Source organism: Ranitomeya variabilis, chromosome 5 (genome assembly GCF_051348905.1).
Source record: "Ranitomeya variabilis isolate aRanVar5 chromosome 5, aRanVar5.hap1, whole genome shotgun sequence".
NCBI lineage: Eukaryota > Metazoa > Chordata > Amphibia > Anura > Dendrobatidae > Ranitomeya > Ranitomeya variabilis.
The window spans coordinates 685,690,272-685,712,344 of NC_135236.1; the positions used below are offsets into that span (position 1 = coordinate 685,690,272).

General features: G+C 56.0%; 1 protein-coding gene across 6 annotated transcripts in view; it reads left to right on the plus strand.

The window, feature by feature from the left end:
- Nucleotides 1-22,073, plus strand: part of ABCC9 (ATP binding cassette subfamily C member 9) — a 184,550-nt gene that overhangs the window by 46,011 nt on the left and 116,466 nt on the right. For all 6 annotated transcript variants that reach the window (XM_077267227.1, XM_077267228.1, XM_077267225.1 and 3 more), the window contains exons 4-11: nt 9,143-9,264; nt 10,785-10,951; nt 12,249-12,491; nt 18,480-18,665; nt 19,574-19,750; nt 20,029-20,184; nt 20,275-20,409; nt 20,676-20,838. In XM_077267227.1, the coding sequence (XP_077123342.1) occupies nt 9,143-9,264; nt 10,785-10,951; nt 12,249-12,491; nt 18,480-18,665; nt 19,574-19,750; nt 20,029-20,184; nt 20,275-20,409; nt 20,676-20,838 (1,349 nt within the window). The remainder of the gene's footprint in view (nt 1-9,142; nt 9,265-10,784; nt 10,952-12,248; nt 12,492-18,479; nt 18,666-19,573; nt 19,751-20,028; nt 20,185-20,274; nt 20,410-20,675; nt 20,839-22,073) is intronic.

The following is a 22,073-nucleotide window of genomic DNA, read 5'->3' on the forward strand; positions in this document are numbered from 1 at the left end:
CTGCGCTTAGCAACCCGATGTTTACCCTGGTTACCCGGGGACCTCGGCATCGCTGGTCGCTGGAGAGCGGTCTGTGTGACAGCTCTCCAGCGACCACACAGCGACGCTGCAGCGATCGGCATCGTTGTCGCTATCGCTGCAGCGTCGCTTAGTGTGACGGTACCTTAAGAAGCATCATTGTCAAGAGCTCCCTGTCCTCTCCAACAGCTGCAGGAACCTTTCCCTGCAACCAGAAAAAATGTAAAACCTGTCCATTTATAATGACCACGGACAAGATAAAGATCCCAACTCACATCAGGACTACAAGATCCCAGGTACTTTCAGCTGCGACACTTCTAATGTGGTGTACCTAATTATTTGTACTAAATGTCCAACTGGGGGTCTGTATGTGGGGGAGACAAGGCAGAAACTGAGAACAAGGATGAATTCTCACCGCCACACAATAAGAGAAAAAAGAATGGATCTACCTGTGGCCAAACATTTCTGTATGTCTGATCACAGCACCATGGACCTGAAAATACTGGTATTGAAAGAAAAATATTTAGAATTGAGAGTCCTCAGTGGTTGATACCTTTTAATGGCTAACTGAAAAGATGGTAACAAATTGCAAGCTTTCGAGACTACATACGTCTCTTCATCAGGCAAAGACTAAAACAAATTCTGAAGAATCACATATTTATGCACAACATAGTATAGAAAAAAAAAAAAAGGGGAGAGGGGAAAAAAACCATGGATAAGCCAGGTGACATGAAGCAGAATTACCATGGGTGATAAACAGTTACGTCCATAAATATTGGGCCAATTCTTAGATAAAGATTGTTTTATTGTCCTGTGATTAGGGTCTGATTCACAACAGAACCAGCCCTGTTATGATCCGGTGACCCTGGAGCCACATGTGACTATCTCTGGAGTAGGTGGTACCTGTACTGACCGCAATCCTAATACTGACACCGCAACTAGAAGTAGCCGTGGGATGTACCTAACCAGGCCTAGACACCTCGACACAGCCGGAGGACTAAATACCCCTAAAGATGGAAATGGGAAATCCTATCTTGCCTCAGAGCAGAGCCCCAAAGGATAGGCAGCCCCCCACAAATATTGACTGTGAGTTTAAGAGGAAATACGTACACAGGCAGAAAAGACAGAGTTTAGCAAAAGAGGCACTTTTAGCTAAAATAGAAAAGGATAGGACAGAGTACTAAGCGGTCAGTATTAAAACTCTAGAAAAATCCACAGCAGAATATACTATCTACTACATCTAACTAAAGACATAGGATGTATATCTGCATCTCCAAAGAATCCAGCATGACAGAAAAATCCAAACAAAGTCTAAGCTGGACAAAAACACAATAGATTGCACTGCACATAAAAGCACACTGCATGCGTGCTAAAGAGAGCAAAAACCAGACACTTATCTTAGCTGAAATGACAGCAGGGCAAGTGGAGCCAGACAGAGATGCAATCCCTCCAAGATACAATGGACAACTGGCAGGGTTGATGGATCCTACACACCTAAATACCTAATAGAACTGCAATAAGCAGAAACACCTGCCCTAGCTTACAATCCAGAGACCACTGCACTACCACTAACAACCACCGGAGGGAGCCCAAGAGCAGAATTCACAGCAGTGCCCCCTCCCCTTGAAGAGGGGTCACCGAACCCTCACCAGAGCTCCCAGGCCGATCAGGACGAGCCAGATGAAAGCCCCGAACCAAATCAGCAGCATGGACATCAGAGGCAAAAACCCAAGAATTATCCTCCTGGCCGTAACCCTTCCATTTGACAAGGTACTGAAGCTTCCATCTCGAAAAACGAGAATCCAAACTCTTCTCAACCACATACTCCAACTCCCCATCAACCAATACAGGAGCCGGAGGATCAACAGAGGGAAGAACGGGCGTCACATATTTCCGCAATAAAGATCTATGGAAAACATTATGGATGGCAAAAGATGCCGGAAGGACCAAACGAAAAGAAACCGGATTGATAATCTCAGAAATCCTATAAGGACCAATAAACCGAGGCTTAAACTTAGGGGAAGAAACCTTCATAGGAACATGACGGGAAGACAACCAGACCAAGTCCCCAACCCGAAGCCGGGAACTAACACACCGACGACGATTAGCAAAACGTTGCGCCTCCTCCTGAGACAACACCAAATTGTCCACCACATGAGCCCAAATTTGCTGCAACCTGTCAACCACAGAATCCACACCAGGACAATCAGAAGGCTCAACCTGCCCTGAAGAAAAACGAGGATGAAAACCAAAATTACAAAAGAAGGGCGAAACCAAGGTAGCCGAACTAGCCTGATTATTAAGGGCAAACTCGGCCAATGGCAAGAAAGCCACCCAATCATCCTGATCAGCAGACACGAAGCATCTCAAATAAGTTTCCAAAGTCTGATTAGTTCGCTCGGTTTGGCCATTCGTCTGAGGATGAAATGCGGAAGAAAAAGACAAATCAATGCCCAGCCTAGCACAAAAGGCTCGCCAAAACCTAGAAACAAACTGGGAACCTCTGTCGGACACAATATTCTCCGGAATACCATGCAAACGAACCACATGCTGAAAAAACAATGGAACCAACTCAGAAGAGGAAGGCAACTTAGGCAAAGGCACCAAATGAACCATCTTAGAAAACCGGTCACAAACCACCCAGATAACCGACATCCTCTGGGAAACCGGAAGGTCTGAAATAAAATCCATAGAAATATGCGTCCAAGGCCTCTCAGGGACCGGCAAAGGCAAAAGCAACCCACTAGCGCGGGAACAACAAGGCTTAGCCCACGCACAAGTCCCACAGGACTGCACAAAAGAACGCACATCCCGCGACAAAGAAGGCCACCAAAAAGACCTACCAACCAAATCTCTGGTACCAAAAATACCAGGATGACCAGCCAACACAAAACAATGAACCTCCGAAATCACTCTACTAGTCCATTTATCAGGAACGAACAGTTTCCCCACTGTACAGCGGTCAGGTTTGTCAGCCTGAAATTCCTGAAGAACCCGTCGCAAATCAGGGGAGATGGCAGAAAGGACCACCCCTTCCTTTAAAATGCCGACTGGTTCAAGGACCTCCGGAGAATCAGGCAAAAAGTTCCTAGAGAGGGCATCAGCCTTAATATTCTTAGAACCCGGAAGATACGAGACCACAAAATCAAAACGGGAGAAAAACAAAGACCATCGAGCCTGTCTAGGATTCAGCCGCTTGGCAGACTCGAGGTAAATCAGATTTTTATGATCGGTCAAGACCACAATACGGTGCTTGGCTCCCTCAAGCCAATGTCGCCATTCCTCGAACGCCCACTTCATAGCCAACAATTCCCGATTGCCGACATCATAATTACGTTCAGCAGGCGAAAACTTTCGGGAAAAGAAGGCACATGGCCTCATCAAGGAACCATCAGAATTCCTCTGAGACAAAACGGCCCCTGCCCCAATCTCAGAAGCGTCAACCTCAACCTGAAATGGAAGAGAAACATCTGGCTGACGCAACACCGGGGAGAAGTAAATCGGCGTTTAAGCTCCTGAAAGGCAGAAACAGCCGCAGAGGACCAATTCGTCACATCAGCGCCTTTCTTCGTCAAATCGGACAAGGGTTTAACCACACTGGAGAAGTTAGCAATGAAACGGCGATAAAAATTAGCAAAGCCCAAAAATTTCTGAAGACTCTTCACGGACGTGGGCTGAATCCATTGATGAATGGCCTGAACCTTAACCGGATCCATCTCTATAGATGACGGAGAAAAAATAAAGCCCAAAAAAGAAACCTACTGCACTCCAAAGAGACACTTAGACCCCTTCACAAATAAAGCATTATCATGAAGGATCTGAAATACCATCCTGACCTGCTCCACATGAGACTTCCAATCATCGGAAAAAATCAAAATATCGTCCAAATATACAATCATGAATTTATCAAGATAAGTCCGGAAGATATCATGCATGAAGGACTGAAAAACAGATGGAGCATTAGAGAGCCCGAAAGGCATCACAAGGTATTCAAAATGGCCCTCGGGCGTATTAAACGCAGTTTTCCATTCGTCACCCTGCTTAATACGAACAAGATTATATGCCCCTCGAAGGTCAATCTTAGTAAACCAACTAGCCCCCTTAATCCTAGCAAACAAATCGGAAAGCAAAGGCAAAGGGTGTTGAAATTTGACCGTAATCTTATTCAAGAGGCGATAATCAATACAGGGTCTCAAGGAGCCATCCTTCTTGGCAACAAAAAAAAATCCCGCTCCCAATGGTGAAGAAGATGGCCGAATATGCCCTTTCTCCAAAGACTCCTTAATATAACTCCGCATGGCGGTATGTTCAGGCACAGACAGGTTGAAAAGTCGGCCCTTAGGAAACTTACAACCTGGAATCAAGTCGATAGCACAATCACAGTCCCTATGCGGTGGAAGGGAACTGGACTTGGGCTCATCGAACACATCCTGAAAATCAGACAAGAACTCTGGAATTTCAGAAGAGGGGGAAGAGGAGATTGACATCAAAGGAACGTCACCATGAACTCCCTGACAACCCCAACTAGTCACAGACATAGATTTCCAATCCAACACCGGATTATGTACCTGCAACCATGGAAAACCCAGCACAATAGCATCATGCAAATTATGCAACACCAGAAAGCGACAATCCTCCCGATGGGCTGGCGCCATGCACATGGTCACCTGTGTCCAAAACTGTGGCCTATTTTTAGCCAAAGGTGTAGCATCAATGCCCCTTAAAGGAATAGGGTTCTCCAAAGACTGCAAGGGGAAACTGCAACGTCTAGCAAATTCAAAGTCCATTAAGTTCAAAGCGGCGCCAGAATCTACAAACGCCATGACGGAAAATGACGACAATGAGCAGATCAATGTCACAGATAACAGAAATTTAGGTTGTACGGTACCAATGGTAACTGAACTAGCGATCCTCTTAGTACGCTTAGGGCAGACCGAAATGACATGAGAAGCATCACCACAGTAAAAACACAACCCATCCTGTTGTCTGAATCCCCGTTGTTCCGCTCCAGACAGAATCCTATCGCACTGCATAGGCTCAGGTGTCTGCTCTGAGGACAACGCCACAGCGCGCACAGCTCTGCGCTCACGCAGGCGCCGATCAATCTGAATGGCCAGAGACATAGAATCACTCAGACCAATAGGCGTGGGAAACCCCACCATAACATCTTTAACAGATTCAGAAAGACCCCTTCTGAAAATTGCCGCCAAAGCATCCTCATTCCACTTAGTCAGCACAGACCATTTTCTAAATTTCTGACAATACAATTCTGCCGCTTCTTGACCCTGAAACAGGGTCAACAAGGTCTTCTCAGCATGATCCACAGAATTTGGTTCATCAAACAATAACCCTAGAGCTTGAAAAAAGGCTTCTACATTAAGCAAGGCAGGATTCCCAGATTCCAAGGAAAATGCCCAATCCTGAGGATCGCCACGCAGCAGGGAGATGACAATTTTAACCTGCTGAATGGGATCATCAGAAAAACGAGGTTTCAGCGCAAAAAAACAGTTTACAGTTATTTTTAAAACTCAAAAATGTAGACCTGTCCCCAAAAAATAAATCAGGAGTAGGAATCCTAGGCTCTAAAACCGGAGTCTGAACAATATAATGGAAATACCCTGTACCCTAGCAGCCAGTTGGTCTACACGAGAAGCCAATCCCTGAACATCCATGCTAGCACACAGCTCTTCAGTCACCCAGAGGAAAAGAGGGAAGGAAAGACAAAACAGACTACAGAAAAAAAAATGGCTCAGCACTTTTCTTCCCTTCTTCTGAGATGCATTCAACTCATTGCGGGCCAGTTGTACTGTTATGATCCGGTGACCCTGGAGCCGCATGTGACTATCTCTGGAGTAGGTGGTACCTGTACTGACCGCAATCCTAATACTGACACCGCAACTAGAAGTAGCCGTGGGATGTACCTAACATGGCCTAGACACCTCGACACAGCCGGAGGACTAAATACCCCTAAAGATGGAAATGGGAAATCCTATCTTGCCTCAGAGCAGAGCCCCAAAGGATAGGCAGCCCCCCACAAATATTGACTGTGAGTTTAAGAGGAAATACGTACACAGGCAGAAAAGACAGAGTTTAGCAAAAGAGGCACTTCTAGCTAAAATAGAAAAGGATAGGACAGAGTACTAAGCGGTCAGTATTAAAACTCTAGAAAAATCCACAGCAGAATATACTATCTACTACATCTAACTAAAGACATAGGATGTATATCTGCATCTCCAAAGAATCCAGCATGACAGAAAAATCCAAACAAAGTCTAAGCTGGACAAAAACACAATAGATTGCACTGCACATAAAAGCACACTGCATGCGTGCTAAAGAGAGCAAAAACCAGACACTTATCTTAGCTGAAATGACAGCAGGGCAGTGGAGCCAGACAGAGATGCAATCCCTCCAAGATACAATGGACAACTGGCAGGGATTGATGGATCCTACACACCTAAATACCTAATAGAACTGCAATAAGCAGAAACACCTGCCCTAGCTTACAATCCAGAGACCACTGCACTACCACTAACAACCACCGGAGGGAGACCAAGAGCAGAATTCACAACACAGACCCTAATCACAGGACAATAAAACAATCCTTATCTAAGAATTGGCCCAATATTTATGGATGTAACTGTTTATCACCCATGGTAATTCTGCTTCATGTCACCTGGCTTATCCATGGTTTTTTTCCCCTCTCCCCTTTTTTTTTTTTTTTCTATACTATGTTGTGCATAAATATGTGATTCTTCAGAATTTGTTTTAGTCTTTGCCTGATGAAGAGACGTATGTAGTCTCGAAAGCTTGCAATTTGTTACCATCTTTTCAGTTAGCCATTAAAAGGTATCAACCACTGAGGACTCTCAATTCTAAATATTTTTCTATCTACTGGCTAACACGGTACCAAGATATATTCTTTTCTGGTATTGAAAGGTAACTTCTAATCTCAGAGAGACAGAAGAGTCTGGGAATACAGTGGGGCAAAAAAGTATTTAGTCAGTCAGCAATAGTGCAAGTTCCACCACTTAAAAAGATGAGAGGCGTCTGTAATTTACATCATAGGTAGACCTCAACTATGGGAGACAAACTGAGAAAAAAAAATTCAGAAAATCACATTGTCTGTTTTTTTATCATTTTATTTGCATATTATGGTGGAAAATAAGTATTTGGTCAGAAACAAACAATCCAGATTTCTGGCTCTCACAGACCTGTAACTTCTTCTTTAAGAGTCTCCTCTTTCCTCCATTCATTACCTGTAGTAATGGCACCTGTTTACACTTGTTTATCAGTATAAAAAGACACCTGTGCACACCCTCAAACAGTCTGACTCCAAACTCCACTATGGTGAAGACCAAAGAGCTGTCAAAGGACACCAGAAACAAAATTGTAGCCCTGCACCAGGCTGGGAAGACTGAATCTGCAATAGCCAACCAGCTTGGAGTGAAGAAATCAACAGTGGGAGCAATAATTAGAAAATGGAAGACATTCAAGACCACTGATAATCTCCCTCGATCTGGGGCTCCACGCAAAATCCCACCCCGTGGGGTCAGAATGATCACAAGAACGGTGAGCAAAAATCCCAGAACCACGCGGGGGGACCTAGTGAATGAACTGCAGAGAGCTGGGACCAATGTAACAAGGCCTACCATAAGTAAAACACTACGCCACCATGGACTCAGATCCTGCAGTGCCAGACGTGTCCCACTGCTTAAGCCAGTACATGTCCGGGCCCGTCTGAAGTTTGCTAGAGAGCATTTGGATGATCCAGAGGAGTTTTGGGAGAATGTCCTATGGTCTGATGAAACCAAACTGGAACTGTTTGGTAGAAACACAACTTGTCGTGTTTGATGGATGCAACTCAGTATTCTTTTTCCTCCAAACACCATACCTACTGTAAAGCATGGTGGTTGAAACATCATGCTTTGGGGCTGTTTCTCTGCAAAGGGGCCAGGACGACTGATCCGGGTACATGAAAGAATGAATGGGGCCATGTATCGTGAGATTTTGAGTGCAAACCTCCTTCCATCAGCAAGGGCATTGAAGATGAAACGTGGCTGGGTCTTTCAACATGACAATGATCCAAAGCACACCGCCAGGGCAACGAAGGAGTGGCTTCGTAAGAAGCATTTCAAGGTCCTGGAGTGGCCTAGCCAGTCTCCAGATCTCAACCCTATAGAAAACCTTTGGAGGGAGTTGAAAGTCCGTGTTGCCAAGCGAAAAGCCAAAAACATCACTGCTCTAGAGGAGATCTGCATGGAGGAATGGGCCAACATACCAACAACAGTGTGTGGCAACCTTGTGAAGACTTACAGAAAACGTTTGACCTCTGTCATTGCCAACAAAGGATATATTACAAAGTATTGAGATGAAATTTTGTGTCTGACCAAATACTTATTTTCCACCATAATATGCAAATAAAATGATAAAAAAACAGACAATGTGATTTTCTGGATTTTTTTACTCAGTTTGTCTCCCATAGTTGAGGTCTACCTATGATGTAAATTACAGACGCCTCTCATCTTTTTAAGTGGTGGAACTTGCACTATTGCTGACTGACTAAATACTTTTTTGCCCCACTGTATAAGCTGATAATGACCTTTGACAGTCTCAGTGCAGGAATGAATGTGTCGCATGGATTTACATCTTTTTACATCAACTAAGGAATTTACTCCTCAGACCTTGTGGGGTCATCACAACACAGAACCAGACCCCAATCAGAGGACAATAAAACATTCACACTCCTTATCTATGAACTGCTCCAATATTTATGGTCATAACTGTCTATCCCCCTCTCCCATAATGATAGCTCTGCTTCCCCTCACTTGTCTTATCCATTGCATTATCTTTCTGCTGTGTTGTGCATAAATATGTGTTTTTTTTTCAGAATTTGTGTTAGTCTTTGCCTGATGAAGAGACCTGAGTAGTCTCGAAAGCTGCAATTTGTTACCATCTTTTCAGTTAGCCATTAATAGGTATCAACCCCTGAGGACTCTCAGTTCTAAATATTTTTCTATCCACTGCCTAACACGGTACCAAGATATATATCTATCCTGTATCTTATCCTCCCGTCACCTCCAGATCTGCACTCACTATTCTGCTCTGTACCCTCCTTGTTGTGTAGGCAGATGACGTCGCGGCACCTGCACCTCTTCATGCCGGCCATTGTGGGCTTCATTGCAGCGACGACGTCCATTATTTATTATCACAACATCGAGACGTCAAATTTCCCAAAACTGTTATTAGGTGAGAAAGACAATGAGGTGGGGCGGTGTGAGGAGAGGGCGGGGCGGTGTGAGGAGAGGGCGGGGCGGTGTGAGGAGAGGGCGGGGCGGTGTGAGGAGAGGGCGGGGTGCTGTGAGGAGAGGGCGGGGCGGTGTGAGGAGAGGGCGGGGCGGTGTGAGGAGAGGGCGGGGTGCTGTGAGGAGAGGGCGGGGCGGTGTGAGGAGAGGGCGGGGTGCTGTGAGCAGAGGGCGGGGTGCTGTGAGGAGAGGGCGGGGCTGTGTGAGGAGAGGGCGGGGCTGTGTGAGGAGAGGGCGGGGCTGTGTGAGGAAAGGGCGGGGCGGTGTGAGGAGAGGGCGGGGCTTTGTGAGGAGAGGGCGGGGCGGTGTGAGGAGAGGGCGGGGCGGTGTGAGGAGAGGGCGGGGCGGTGTGAGGAGAGGGCGGGGTGCTGTGAGGAGAGGGCGGGGCGGTGTGAGGAGAGGGCGGGGTGCTGTGAGGAGAGGGCGGGGCGGTGTGAGGAGAGGGCGGGGTGCTGTGAGGAGAGGGCGGGGTGCTGTGAGGAGAGGGCGGGGCTGTGTGAGGAGAGGGCGGGGCTGTGTGAGGAGAGGGCGGGGCTGTGTGAGGAAAGGGCGGGGAGGTGTGAGGAGAGGGCGGGGCTTTGTGAGGAGAGGGCGGGGCGGTGTGAGGAGAGGGCGGGGCGGTGTGAGGAAAGGGCGGGTTGGTGTGAGGAGAGGGCGGGCAGTGTGAGGAGAGGGTGGGGCCGTGTGAGGAGAGGGCGGGGTGCTGTGAGGAGAGGGCGGGGCGGTGTGAGGAGAGGGCGGGTTGGTGTGAGGAGAGGGCGGGCGGTGTGAGGAGAGGGCGGGGTGCTGTGAGGAGAGGGCAGGGCGCTGTGAGGAGAGGGCGGGTTGGTGTGAGGAGAGGGCGGGTTGGTGTGAGGAGAGGGTGGGGTGGTGTGAGGAGAGGGTGGAGTGCTGTGAGGAGAGGGCGGGGCGGTGTGAGGAGAGGGCGGGTTGTTGTGAGGAGAGGGTGGGGTGGTGTGAGGAGAGGGTGGAGTGCTGTGAGGAGAGGGCGGGGCGGTCTGAGGAGAGGGCGGGGAGGTGTGAGAAGAGGGCGGGGCGGTGTGAGAAGAGTGCGGGGAGGTGTGAGAAGAGGGCGGGGCAGTGTGAGTAGAGGGCGGGCAGTGTGAGGAGAGGGCGGGGCGGTGTGAGGAGAGGGCGGGGCGGTGTGAGGAGAGGGCGGGGCGGTGTGAGGAGAGGGCGGGCGGTGTGAGGAGAGGGCGGGGCACTGTGAGGAGAAGGCGGGTCGCTGTGAGGAGAGCGCAGTGCAGAGCGGTGTGTGGAGAGTGCAGTGCAGAGAGGGAGATGCGGAGCAGTGTGCGTGTTTTTGGTGCTGGGAGCTGTGTGACTCGTGCTGCTCTCTTGCTTGGCTGCAGCAGGTTCCTGGGGGCTTGAGATCTTCCAGTTTTCTCCGGTTGCCCCTTGTAGTGCTCAACCACCGTGGTCGTTTCGTGGGTGGTCACGCGGCTGTCTCTTGTGTTCCCACAGCGCTCTTTCTGTACTGGGTCCTGGCGTTCATCTCTAAGACCATCAAACTGGTGAAGTATTGTGAGAACGAGATCGGGGTCCACCAGCTGCGCTTCTGCATCACGGGGGTCATGGTGGTCCTGTACGGCCTCCTCATGGCGGTGGAGATCAATGTTATCCGGGTGCGGGTACGTCTTCACTGTTTCTGCTCTGCCTCGCCATTCCTGCTCCAGCTCTGCTGCGCCATTCCTGTTCCAGCTCTGCTGCGCCATTCCTGCTCCAGCTCTGCTGCGCTATTCCTGCTCCTGCTCTGCCGCGCTATTCCGGCTCCAGCTCTGCTGCACCATTCCTGCTCCAGCTCTGCTGCGCTATTCCTGCTCCAGCTCTGCCGTTCCATTCCTGCTCCAGCTCTGCTGCGCTATTCCTGCTCCTGCTCTGCCGCGCTATTCCGGCTCCAGCTCTGCTGCACCATTCCTGCTCCTGCTCTGCTGCACTATTCCTGCTCCAGCTCTGCTGCGTTATTCCTGCTCCTGCTCTGCCGCGCCATTCCTGCTCCAGCTCTGCTGCGCTATTCCTGCTCCTGCTCTACCGCGCCATTCCGGCTCCAGCTCTGCTGCGCCATTCCTGCTCCAGCTCTGCTGCGCCATTCCTGCTCCAGCTCTGCTGCGCTATTCCTGCTCCAGCTCTACCGCGCCATTCCTGCTCCAGCTCTGCTGTACCATTCCTGCTCCAGCTCTGCTGCACCATTCCTGCTCCAGCTCTTCTGCGCTATTCCTGCTCCAGCTTTGCCGCGCAATTCCTGCTCCAGCTCTGCTGCGCCATTCCTGCTCCAGCTCTGCCGCGCCATTCATGCTCCAGCTCTGCCGCGCCATTCCTGCTCTGCCGTACCATTCCTGCTCTGCTGCACTATTTCTGCTCCAACTCTTCTGCGCTATTCCTTCTCCAGCTGTGCCGCGCCATTCCTGCTCCAGCTCTTCTGCGCCATTCCTGCTCCAGCTGTGCCACTCCATTCCTGCTCCAGCTCTGCTGCGCCATTCTTGCTCCAGCTCTGCTGCGCCATTCCTGCTCCAGCTCTGCCGTTCCTTTCCTGCTCCAGCTCTGCCGCGCCATTCCTGCTCCAGCTCTTCTGCGCTATTCCTTCTTCTGCTCTGCCGTACCATTCCTGCTCCTGCTCTGCTGCACTATTCCTGCTCCAGCTCTGCTGCGTTATTCCTGCTCCAGCTCTGCCGCGCCATTCCTGCTCCAGCTCTTCTGCGCTATTCCTGCTCCAGCTGTGCCGCGCCATTCCTGCTCCAGCTCTGCTGCGCCATTCCTGCTCCAGCTCTGCTGCACTATTCCTGCTCCTGCTCTGCTGCACTATTCCTGCTCCAGCTCTGCCGCGCCATTCCTGCTCCAGCTCTGCAGTGCTATTCCTGCTCCGTGGCGCCATTACTGTTCCGCCCCTCTCAGCCGCTTCCCTCTTGTTTCTCCACCATTTTCTTCCAGAAATACGTGTTCTTCATGAGCCCCCAGAAGGTGAAGCCCCCCGAGGACCTGCAGGACCTGGGCGTGCGATTCCTGCAGCCGTTTGTCAACTTACTGTCCAAGGCGACGTACTGGTGGATGAACCCACTGATCATCACCGCGCACCGGCGGCCCATCGACCTTAAGACCATTGGCAAGCTGCCCATCGCCATGAGGGCGCTCACCAACTATGTCAGCCTGAAGGACGCATACGACGAGCAGAAGGTGAGGCCGCAGAGTGGGAGAGGAGTCTGCGGAGTGGGAGGGGAGGCCACTGAGCGGGAGAAGAGTCCGCGGAGAAGGGGAGGGGGCCACGGAATGGGAGGGGAGACCACGGAGCAGGAGGGGAGGCTGCCGAGGAGCGGGAGGAAAGGCCACGGAGTGGAAGGGGAGGCCACGAAGCAGGAGAAGGGGCCACAGAGAGGGAGTGGAGGCCACGGAATGGGAGGGGAGACCACAGAGCGGAAGGGGAGGCCGCCAGGGAGCAGGAGGGGAGGCCGCAAAGCGGGAGAAGGGGCCACAGAGAGGGAGGGGAGACCACAGAGCGGGAGGGGAGGCCGGCGAGGAGCGGGAGGGGAGGCCGCAGAGTGGTAGGGGAGGCCGCGAAGCGGGAGAAGGGGCCACAGAGAGGGAGGGGAGGCTACAGAATGGGAGGGGAGGCCACAGAATGGGAGGGGAGACCACGGAGCGGGAGGAGAGGCCGCGGAGGAGCAGGAGGGGAGGCCATGGAGCGGGAGGGGAGGCTGCGGAGGGGAGGCCCTGGAGCTGGAGAAGGGGCCGCAGAGAGGGAGGGGAGGCCACGGAGCGGGAGAGGGCAGTGGAGGAGCAGAAGGTGAGGCACGGAGGGAGGCCACAGAGCGGGAGAGGGGGCCGCGGAGGAGCAGAAGGCGAGGCTTCGGAGCCGGAGAGGAAACCGCATGGGATCAGGTGAAGCCGCGGAGGAGAGGGAGGGGAGGACCAAAGCATAAGGTGAGGCCCGCAGAGCAGCGCTCCCTATGGCAGCCTCCCCAGTGGATGAGGAGACGCTGCACAGGACTCTGTCTGCAGCGTGGTGAGATCTCTGCTTGCTGTCACTGACGCTGAGGAGCTGCCCATAGTCTACTCACAGCTGAGACTTGTTACATTGTATCCAGTGTTCACTGCCCGCACTGATACATTGTAACACACTAACTGCAGGACTGACTCACTGTAACAGACACACAGCTGTGTAATCAGGATGAGATAATGAATGTCGCCTCGCTGACTGCAAGCAGAGGTATTGTACCCAGTACATCAGGACATGGAGGAGCGCCTCATCCCACTTAGAACAACACTTCTCATCCGCCGCACTCCTATAAATCTATAAATCTGTGGGGACCCGGGGGTCGAGGTGGCCCCTGGGTCGGAGGTTCCTGCCCGGTGTGTCGGGGGTTAATTTTTGTATCACCGCACTGTGATATTTGGCGCTCGCTGCATTTTTCCATCCTGTGGTGCGATGCTGCTCTGAGCCACCATTTACACAAGTGTCTGGGCTGCGGCCAATCAGATTTGTCCACAGTGTGTGGCTCACATCCAGGAGCGTGAGCAATGGGGGCGCTGCACCCGGGAGAGAGAGCAATGGGGGCGCTGCACCCGGGAGGGAGAGCAATGGGGGCGCTGCACCCGGGAGGGAGAGCAAAGGAGGCGCTGCACCCAGGAGGGAGAGCAAAGGGGGCGCTGCACCTGGGAGGGAGAGCAAAGGGGGCGCTGCACCTGGGAGGGAGAGCAAAGGGGGCGCTGCACCTGGGAGGGAGAGCAATGGGGGCGCTGCACCCGGGAGAGAGAGCAATGGGGGTGCTGCACCCGGGTGGGAGAGCAAAGGGGGCGCTGCACCCAGGAGGAAGAGAAAAGGGGGCGCTGCACCCGGGAGGGAGAGCAATGGGGGCGCTGCACCCGGGAGAGAGAGCAATGGGGGCGCTGCACCCGGGAGGGAGAGCAAAGGAGGCGCTGCACCCAGGAGGGAGAGCAAAGGGGGCGCTGCACCTGGGAGGGAGAGCAAAGGGGGCGCTGCACCTGGGAGGGAGAGCAAAGGGGGCGCTGCACCTGGGAGGGAGAGCAAAGGGGGCGCTGCACCTGGGAGGGAGAGCAATGGGGGCGCTGCACCCGGGAGAGAGAGCAATGGGGGTGCTGCACCCGGGTGGGAGAGCAAAGGGGGCGCTGCACCTGGGAGGGAGAGCAAAGGAAGCGCTGCACCCAGGAGGGAGAGAAAAGGGGGCGCTGCACCCGGGAGGGAGAGCAATGGGGGCGCTGCACCCGGGAGAGAGAGCAATGGGGGCGCTGCACCCGGGAGGGAGAGCAAAGGAGGCGCTGCACCCAGGAGGGAGAGCAAAGGGGGCGCTGCACCTGGGAGGGAGAGCAAAGGGGGCGCTGCACCCGGGAGAGAGAGCAATGGGGGCGCTGCACCCGGGAGGGAGAGCAAAGGGAGCGCTGCACCCGAGAGAGAGAGCAATGGGGGCCCTGCACCCGGGAGGGAGAGCAAAGGGGGCGCTGCACCCGGGAGAGAGAGCAATGGGGGCGCTGCACCCGGGAGGGAGAGCAAAGGGAGCGCTGCACCCGGGAGGGAGAGCAAAGGGGGCGCTGCACCCGGGAGGGAGAGTAAAGGGGGCGCTGCACCCGGGAGGGAGAGCAAAGGGGGCGCTGCACCCGGGAGGGAGAGCAAAGGGAGCGCTGCACCCGGGAGGGAGAGCAAAGGAGGCGCTGCACCCAGGAGGGAGAGCAAAGGGGGCGCTGCACCTGGGAGGGAGAGCAAAGGGGGCGCTGCACCTGGGAGGGAGAGCAAAGGGGGCGCTGCACCTGGGAGGGAGAGCAATGGGGGTGCTGCACCCGGGTGGGAGAGCAAAGGGGGCGCTGCACCCAGGAGGGAGAGAAAAGGGGGCGCTGCACCCGGGAGGGAGAGCAATGGGGGCGCTGCACCCGGGAGAGAGAGCAATGGGGGCGCTGCACCCGGGAGGGAGAGCAAAGGAGGCGCTGCACCCAGGAGGGAGAGCAAAGGGGGCGCTGCACCTGGGAGGGAGAGCAAAGGGGGCGCTGCACCTGGGAGGGAGAGCAAAGGGGGCGCTGCACCTGGGAGGGAGAGCAAAGGGGGCACTGCACCTGGGAGGGAGAGCAATGGGGGCGCTGCACCCGGGAGAGAGAGCAATGGGGGTGCTGCACCCGGGTGGGAGAGCAAAGGGGGCGCTGCACCTGGGAGGGAGAGCAAAGGAGGCGCTGCACCCAGGAGGGAGAGAAAAGGGGGCGCTGCATCCGGGAGGGAGAGCAATGGGGGCGCTGCACCCGGGAGAGAGAGCAATGGGGGCGCTGCACCCGGGAGGGAGAGCAAAGGAGGCGCTGCACCCAGGAGGGAGAGCAAAGGGGGCGCTGCACCTGGGAGGGAGAGCAAAGGGGGCGCTGCACCTGGGAGGGAGAGCAAAGGGGGCGCTGCACCTGGGAGGGAGAGCAATGGGGGCGCTGCACCCGGGAGAGAGAGCAATGGGGGTGCTGCACCCGGGTGGGAGAGCAAAGGGGGCGCTGCACCTGGGAGGGAGAGCAAAGGAGGCGCTGCACCCAGGAGGGAGAGAAAAGGGGGCGCTGCACCCGGGAGGGAGAGCAAAGGAGGCGCTGCACCCGGGAGGGAGAGCAAAGGGAGCGCTGCACCCGGGAGGGAGAGCAAAGGGGGCGCTGCACCCGGGAGGGAGAGCAAAGGAGGCGCTGCACCCAGGAGGGAGAGAAAAGGGGGCGCTGCACCCGGGAGGGAGAGTAAAGGGGGCGCTGCACCCGGGAGGGAGAGCAAAGGGGGCGCTGCACCCGGGAGGGAGAGCAAAGGGAGCGCTGCACCCGGGAGGGAGAGCAAAGGAGGCGCTGCACCCAGGAGGGAGAGCAAAGGGGGCGCTGCACCCGGGAGGGAGAGCAAAGGAGGCGCTGCACCCGGGAGGGAGAGCAAAGGGAGCGCTGCACCCAGGAGGGAGAGCAAAGGGGCGCTGCACCCGGGAGGGAGAGCAAAGGGGGCGCTGCACCCGGGAGGGAGAGCAAAGGAGGCGCTGCACCCAGGAGGGAGAGAAAAGGGGGCGCTGCACCCGGGTGGGAGAGCAAAGGGGGCGCTGCACCTGGGAGGGAGAGCAAAGGAGGCGCTGCACCCAGGAGGGAGAGAAAAGGGGGCGCTGCACCCGGGAGGGAGAGCAAAGGGGGCGCTGCACCCGGGAGAGAGAGCAATGGGGGCGCTGCACCCGGGAGGGAGAGCAAAGGGGGCGCTGCACCCGGGAGGGAGAGCAAAGGGGGCGCTGCACCCGGGAGGGAGAGCAAAGGGAGCGCTGCACCCGGGAGGGAGAGCAAAGGGGGCGCTGCACCCGGGAGGGAGAGCAAAGGGAGCGCTGCACCCGGGAGAGAGAGCAATGGGGGCGCTGCACCCGGGAGGGAGAGCAAAGGGAGCGCTGCACCCGGGAGGGAGAGCAAAGGGGGCGCTGAACCCGGGAGGGAGAGCAAAGGGGGCGCTGCACCCGGGAGGGAGAGCAAAGGGAGCACTGCACCCGGGAGAGAGAGCAATGGGGGCGCTGCACCCGGGAGGGAGAGCAAAGGGAGCGCTGCACCCGGGAGGGAGAGCAAAGGGGGCGCTGCATCCGGGAGGGAGAATAAAGGGGGCGCTGCACCCGGGAGGGAGAGCAAAGGGGGCGCTGCACCCGGGAGGGAGAGCAAAGGGGGCGCTGCACCCGTGAGGGAGAGCAAAGGGGGCGCTGCACCCGGGAGGGAGAGCAAAGAGGCGCTGCACCCGGGAGGGAGAGCAAAGGGGGCGCTGCACCTGGGAGGGAGAGCAAAGGAGGCGCTGCACCCAGGAGGGAGAGAAAAGGGGGCGCTGCACCCGGGAGGGAGAGCAAAGGGGGCGCTGCACCCGGGAGAGAGAGCAATGGGGGCGCTGCACCCGGGAGGGAGAGCAAAGGGGGCGCTGCACCCGGGAGGGAGAGCAAAGGGGGCGCTGCACCTGGGAGGGAGAGCAAAGGGAGCGCTGCACCCGGGAGGGAGAGCAAAGGGGGCGCTGCACCCGGGAGGGAGAGCAAAGGGAGCGCTGCACCCGGGAGGGAGAGCAAAGGGGGCGCTGCACCCGGGAGGGAGAGCAAAGGTGGCGCTGCACCCGGGAGGGAGAGCAAAGGGGGCGCTGCACCCGGGAGAGAGAGCAAAGGGAGCGCTGCACCCGGGAGGGAGAGCAAAGGGGGCGCTGCACCTGGGAGGGAGAGTAAAGGGAGCGCTGCACCTGGGAGTGAGAGCAAAGGGGGCGCTGCACCCGGGAGGGAGAGCAAAGGGAGCGCTGCACCCGGGAGGGAGAGCAAAGGGGGCGCTGCACCCGGGAGGGAGAGCAAAGGGAGCGCTGCACCCGGGAGGGAGAGCAAAGGGGGCGCTGCACCCGGGAGGGAGAGCAAAGGTGGCGCTGCACCCGGGAGGGAGAGCAAAGGGGGCGCTGCACCCGGGAGAGAGAGCAAAGGGAGCGCTGCACCCGGGAGGGAGAGCAAAGGGGGCGCTGCACCTGGGAGGGAGAGTAAAGGGAGCGCTGCACCTGGGAGTGAGAGCAAAGGGGGCGCTGCACCCGGGAGGGAGAGCAAAGCGGGTGCTGCACCTGGGAGGGAGAGCAAAGGGGGCGCTGCACCTGGGAGTGAGAGCAAAGGGGGCGCTGCACCCGGGAGTGAGAGTAAAGGGGGCACTGCACCTGGGAGTGAGACCAAAGGGGGCGCTGCACCCGGGAGGGAGAGCAAAGCGGGCGCTGCACGCGGGAGGGAGAGCAATGGGGGTGCTGCACCCGGGAGTGAGAGCAAAGGGGACGCTGCACCTGGGAGGGAGAGCAAAGGGGGCGCTGCACCTGGGAGGGAGAGCAAAGCGGGCGCTGCACGCGGGAGGGAGAGCAATTGGGGTGCTGCACCCGGGAGTGAGAGCAAAGGGGACGCTGCTCCCGGGAGTGAGAGTAAAGGGGGTGCTGCACCCGGGAGGGAGAGCAAAGGGGGCGCTGCACCTAGGAGGGAGAGCAAAGGGGGCGCTGCACCTCTCCTGATGAGAGTAGTAGTGACATCGCCTGATGAGAGTAGTAGTGACATCGCCTGATGAGAGTAGTAGTGACCTCGCCTGATGAGAGTAGTAGTGACATCGCCTGATGAGAGTAGTAGTGACATCGCCTGATGAGAGTAGTAGTGACATCGCCTGATGAGAGTAGTAGTGACCCTTTTCTCCGCTCCTCAGAAGCCGCTGGAGCAGCCGCACCGGACTCCCTCCATCTGGGTCGCCATCTACAAGGCGTTCGGCCGGCCCATCCTGCTGAGCAGCACCTTCCGCTACCTGGCCGACCTCCTGGGCTTCGCGGGGCCGCTCTGCATCTCGGGGATCGTCCAGCACCTGGGAGGCAACAATGCAACCAAGGCAGATCAGGTAACGCTGCAGTGTGACTGCTGGGACCACGGAGAATCCCTCCTGGTGGGACCGCGGAGAATCCCTCCTGGTGGGACCGCGGAGAATCCCTCCTGCTGGGACCGCGGAGAATCCCTCCTGCTGGGACCGCAGAGAATTCCTCCTGCTGGGACCGCGGAGAATCCCTCCTGCTGGGACCGCGGAGAATCCCTCCTGGTGGTGACCGCGGAGAATCCCTCCTGGTGGGACCGCGGAGAATCCCTCCTGGTGGGACCGCGGAAAAACCCTCCTGCTGGGACCGCGGAGAATCCCTCCTGCTGGGACCGCGGAGAATCCCTCCTGCTGGGACCGCGGAGAATCCCTCCTGGTGGTGACCGCGGAGAATCCCTCCTGCTGGGACCGCGGAGAATCCCTCCTGGTGGTGACCGCGGAGAATCCCTCCTGCTGGGACCGCAGAGAATCCCTCCTGGTAGTGACCGCGGAGAATCCCTCCTGGTGGTGACCGCGGAGAATCCCTCCTGCTGGGACCGCGGAGAATCCCTCCTGCTGGGACCGCGGAGTATCCCTCCTGGTGGTGACCGCGGAGAATCCCTCCTGCTGGGACCGCGGAGAATCCCTCCTGCTGGGACCGCAGAGAATCCCTCCTGCTGGGACCACGGAGAATCCCTCCTGGTGGGACCGCGGAGAATCCCTCCTGGTGGTGACCGCGGAGAATCCCTCCTGCTGGGACCGCGGAGAATCCCTCCTGCTGGGACCGCGGAGAATCCCTCCTGCTGGGACCGCAGAGAATCCCTCCTGCTGGGACCACGGAGAATCCCTCCTGGTGGGACCGCGGAGAATCCCTCCTGGTGGGACCGCGGAGAATCCCTCCTGGTGGTGACACCCTGTGCCTCACTGTGATAAGTCTGTGTCCCCTCGTGTCCCCCCAGGATCTTCCCAGCAGCCCCTTCATCAGCGTCTGCTTCCTCTCCTCCAAGGAGTTTCTGGAGAACAATTACGTCCTCGCCGTCCTGCTGTTCCTGGCGCTGATCCTCCAGAGAACCTTCCTGCAGGCGTCCTACTACGTGGCCATCGAGACCGGGATCAACCTGCGAGGGGCGCTGCTGGTGCGTGTGCGCTGTATGTCTGCGCCTGTGTGTGCAGTCTATTACTCCCTGGTGTCAGCCTTGGGGCCAGATGTGTGATTACAGTGCTAGTGCTCTCTGGTGTCAGCCATTACTGGGGAGGATGTGTGATCACACTGCTAGTGCTCTCTGGTGTCAGCCATGGGGGCGGATGTGTGATCACACTGCTAGTGCTCTCTGGTGTCAGCCATTACTGGGGAGGTTGTGTGAGTACACTGCTCTCGCTCCTGCTCTCTGGTGTCAGCCGCCCTCTCTTGCAGGCCATGATCTATAATAAGATCCTGAAGCTCTCCACCTCTAACATGTCCATGGGGGAGATGACGCTGGGGCAGATCAATAACCTGGTGGCCATCGAGACCAACCAGCTGATGTGGTTTCTGTTCCTGTGCCCCAATCTGTGGGCGATGCCCGTGCAGGTACAGCTCAAGTAAGGGAGCGTCCGCCGACAACCTCACACCTGCACACCGCCGAGTTGTCAGTACTGATGGGTGGTCTTTCTCCTGCAGATCATTATGGGGGTCATCCTCCTGTACAAGCTCCTGGGGGTTAGCGCTCTGGTGGGCGCGGCGGTCATCGTGCTGCTCGCCCCGGTACAATACTTCATTGCTACCAATCTGGCGGAGGTGCAGAAGAACACGCTGGTGAGTGTGGCCCCGGCTGGTGAGTGTGGCCCCAGCTGGTGAGTGTGGCCCCGGCTGGTGAGTGTGGCCACGGCTGGTGAGTGTGGCCCCGGCTGGTGAGTGTGGCCCCGGCTGGTGAGTGTGGCCCCGGCTGGTGAGTGTGGCCCCGGCTGGTGAGTGTGGCCCCGGCTGGTGAGTGTGGCCACGGCTGGTGAGTGTGGCCACGGCTGGTGAGTGTGGCCCCCAGCCTGTCTGCAGATTCTCTTCTGACTGCTCCTTGTTTTCAGGATTATTCCACTGAGAGGTTAAAGAAGACGAACGAGATCCTGAGGGGCATCAAGCTGCTGAAGCTTTACGCCTGGGAGGACATCTTCTGCGCCAGCGTGGAGGAGACGCGGGCCAAGGAGCTGACCAGCCTGAAGACCTTCGCCCTGCACACCTCGCTGTCCAGTGCGTGCCCCTCAGGGCCACCATCCTGTAATGTCCTGGGGATTCGGGGGTGCCCATCTGTAATGTCTAGGGGATTCGGGGGTCCCCGTCCAGTAATGTTCGGGGGATTCAGAGGTCCCCGTCCTGTAATGTCCAGGGGTTTCGGAGGTCCCAGTCCTGTAATGTCTAGGGGATTCGGGGGTCCCCGTGCTGTAATATTCAGGTTACGTTGGGGTCTTGTAATGCAAGCATTGTCATGTGGAAATGATGGGGAAGTAGTGTGTGGCGTGAGAGCGGATGATGGGAGTTCAGGCCTCGGGGGTGGGGGGGTTGCACTTTGCTGATGACTGTGGGATCCTTAGATCTCAGAAACTAGGTCATTAGAAAAGATGGGATGTACGGGGCGATGGTGCCACCCGCGGGCGAGAGCAGAAGAGTGCCCCATTATATCTGCGTACAGAGGATGTTGTGGTGGATCCGGAAGGGCTAATATTAACGCATCACTGACCCGTCTGTATGCTTCTCTGCTGTAACGTGCATCTGATCTCATATTGCACTGCCGACAATAGTGTGTGGTTCTGTAACGCTTCCGACTATAGTGTGGGGTTCTGTAACGCTGCCAACAGTAGTGTGGGGTTCTGTAACACTGCCGACAGTAGCGTGGGGTTCTGTAATGCTGCCAACAGTAGCGTGGGGTTCTGTTACACTGCCGACAATAGCGTGGGGTTCTGTAACGCTGCCGACAATAGCGTGGGGTTCTGTAACGCTGCCAACAGTAGCGTGGGGTTCTGTTACACTGCCGACAATAGCGTGGGGTTCTGTAACGCTGCCGACAATAGCGTGGGGTTCTGTAACACTGCCGACAATAGCGAGGGGTTCTGTAACGCTGCCAACAGTAACGTGGGGTTCTGTAACGCTGCCGACAATAGCGCGGGGTTCTTTAACACTGCCAACAATAGCGCGGGGTTCTTTAACACTGCCGACAATAGCGTGGGGTTCTGTAACGCTGCCAACAATAGCGCAGGGTTCTTTAACACTGCCAACAATAGCGCAGGGTTCTTTAACACTGCCGACAATAGCGTGGGGTTCTTTAACACTGCCGACAATAGCGTGGGGTTCTGTAACACTGCCGACAATAGCGTGGGGTTCTGTAACGCTGACAACAATAGCGTGGGGTTCTTTAACACTGCCAACAATAGCGTGGGGTTCTGTAACACTGCCAACAATAGCGTGGGGTTCTGTAACGCTGCCAACAA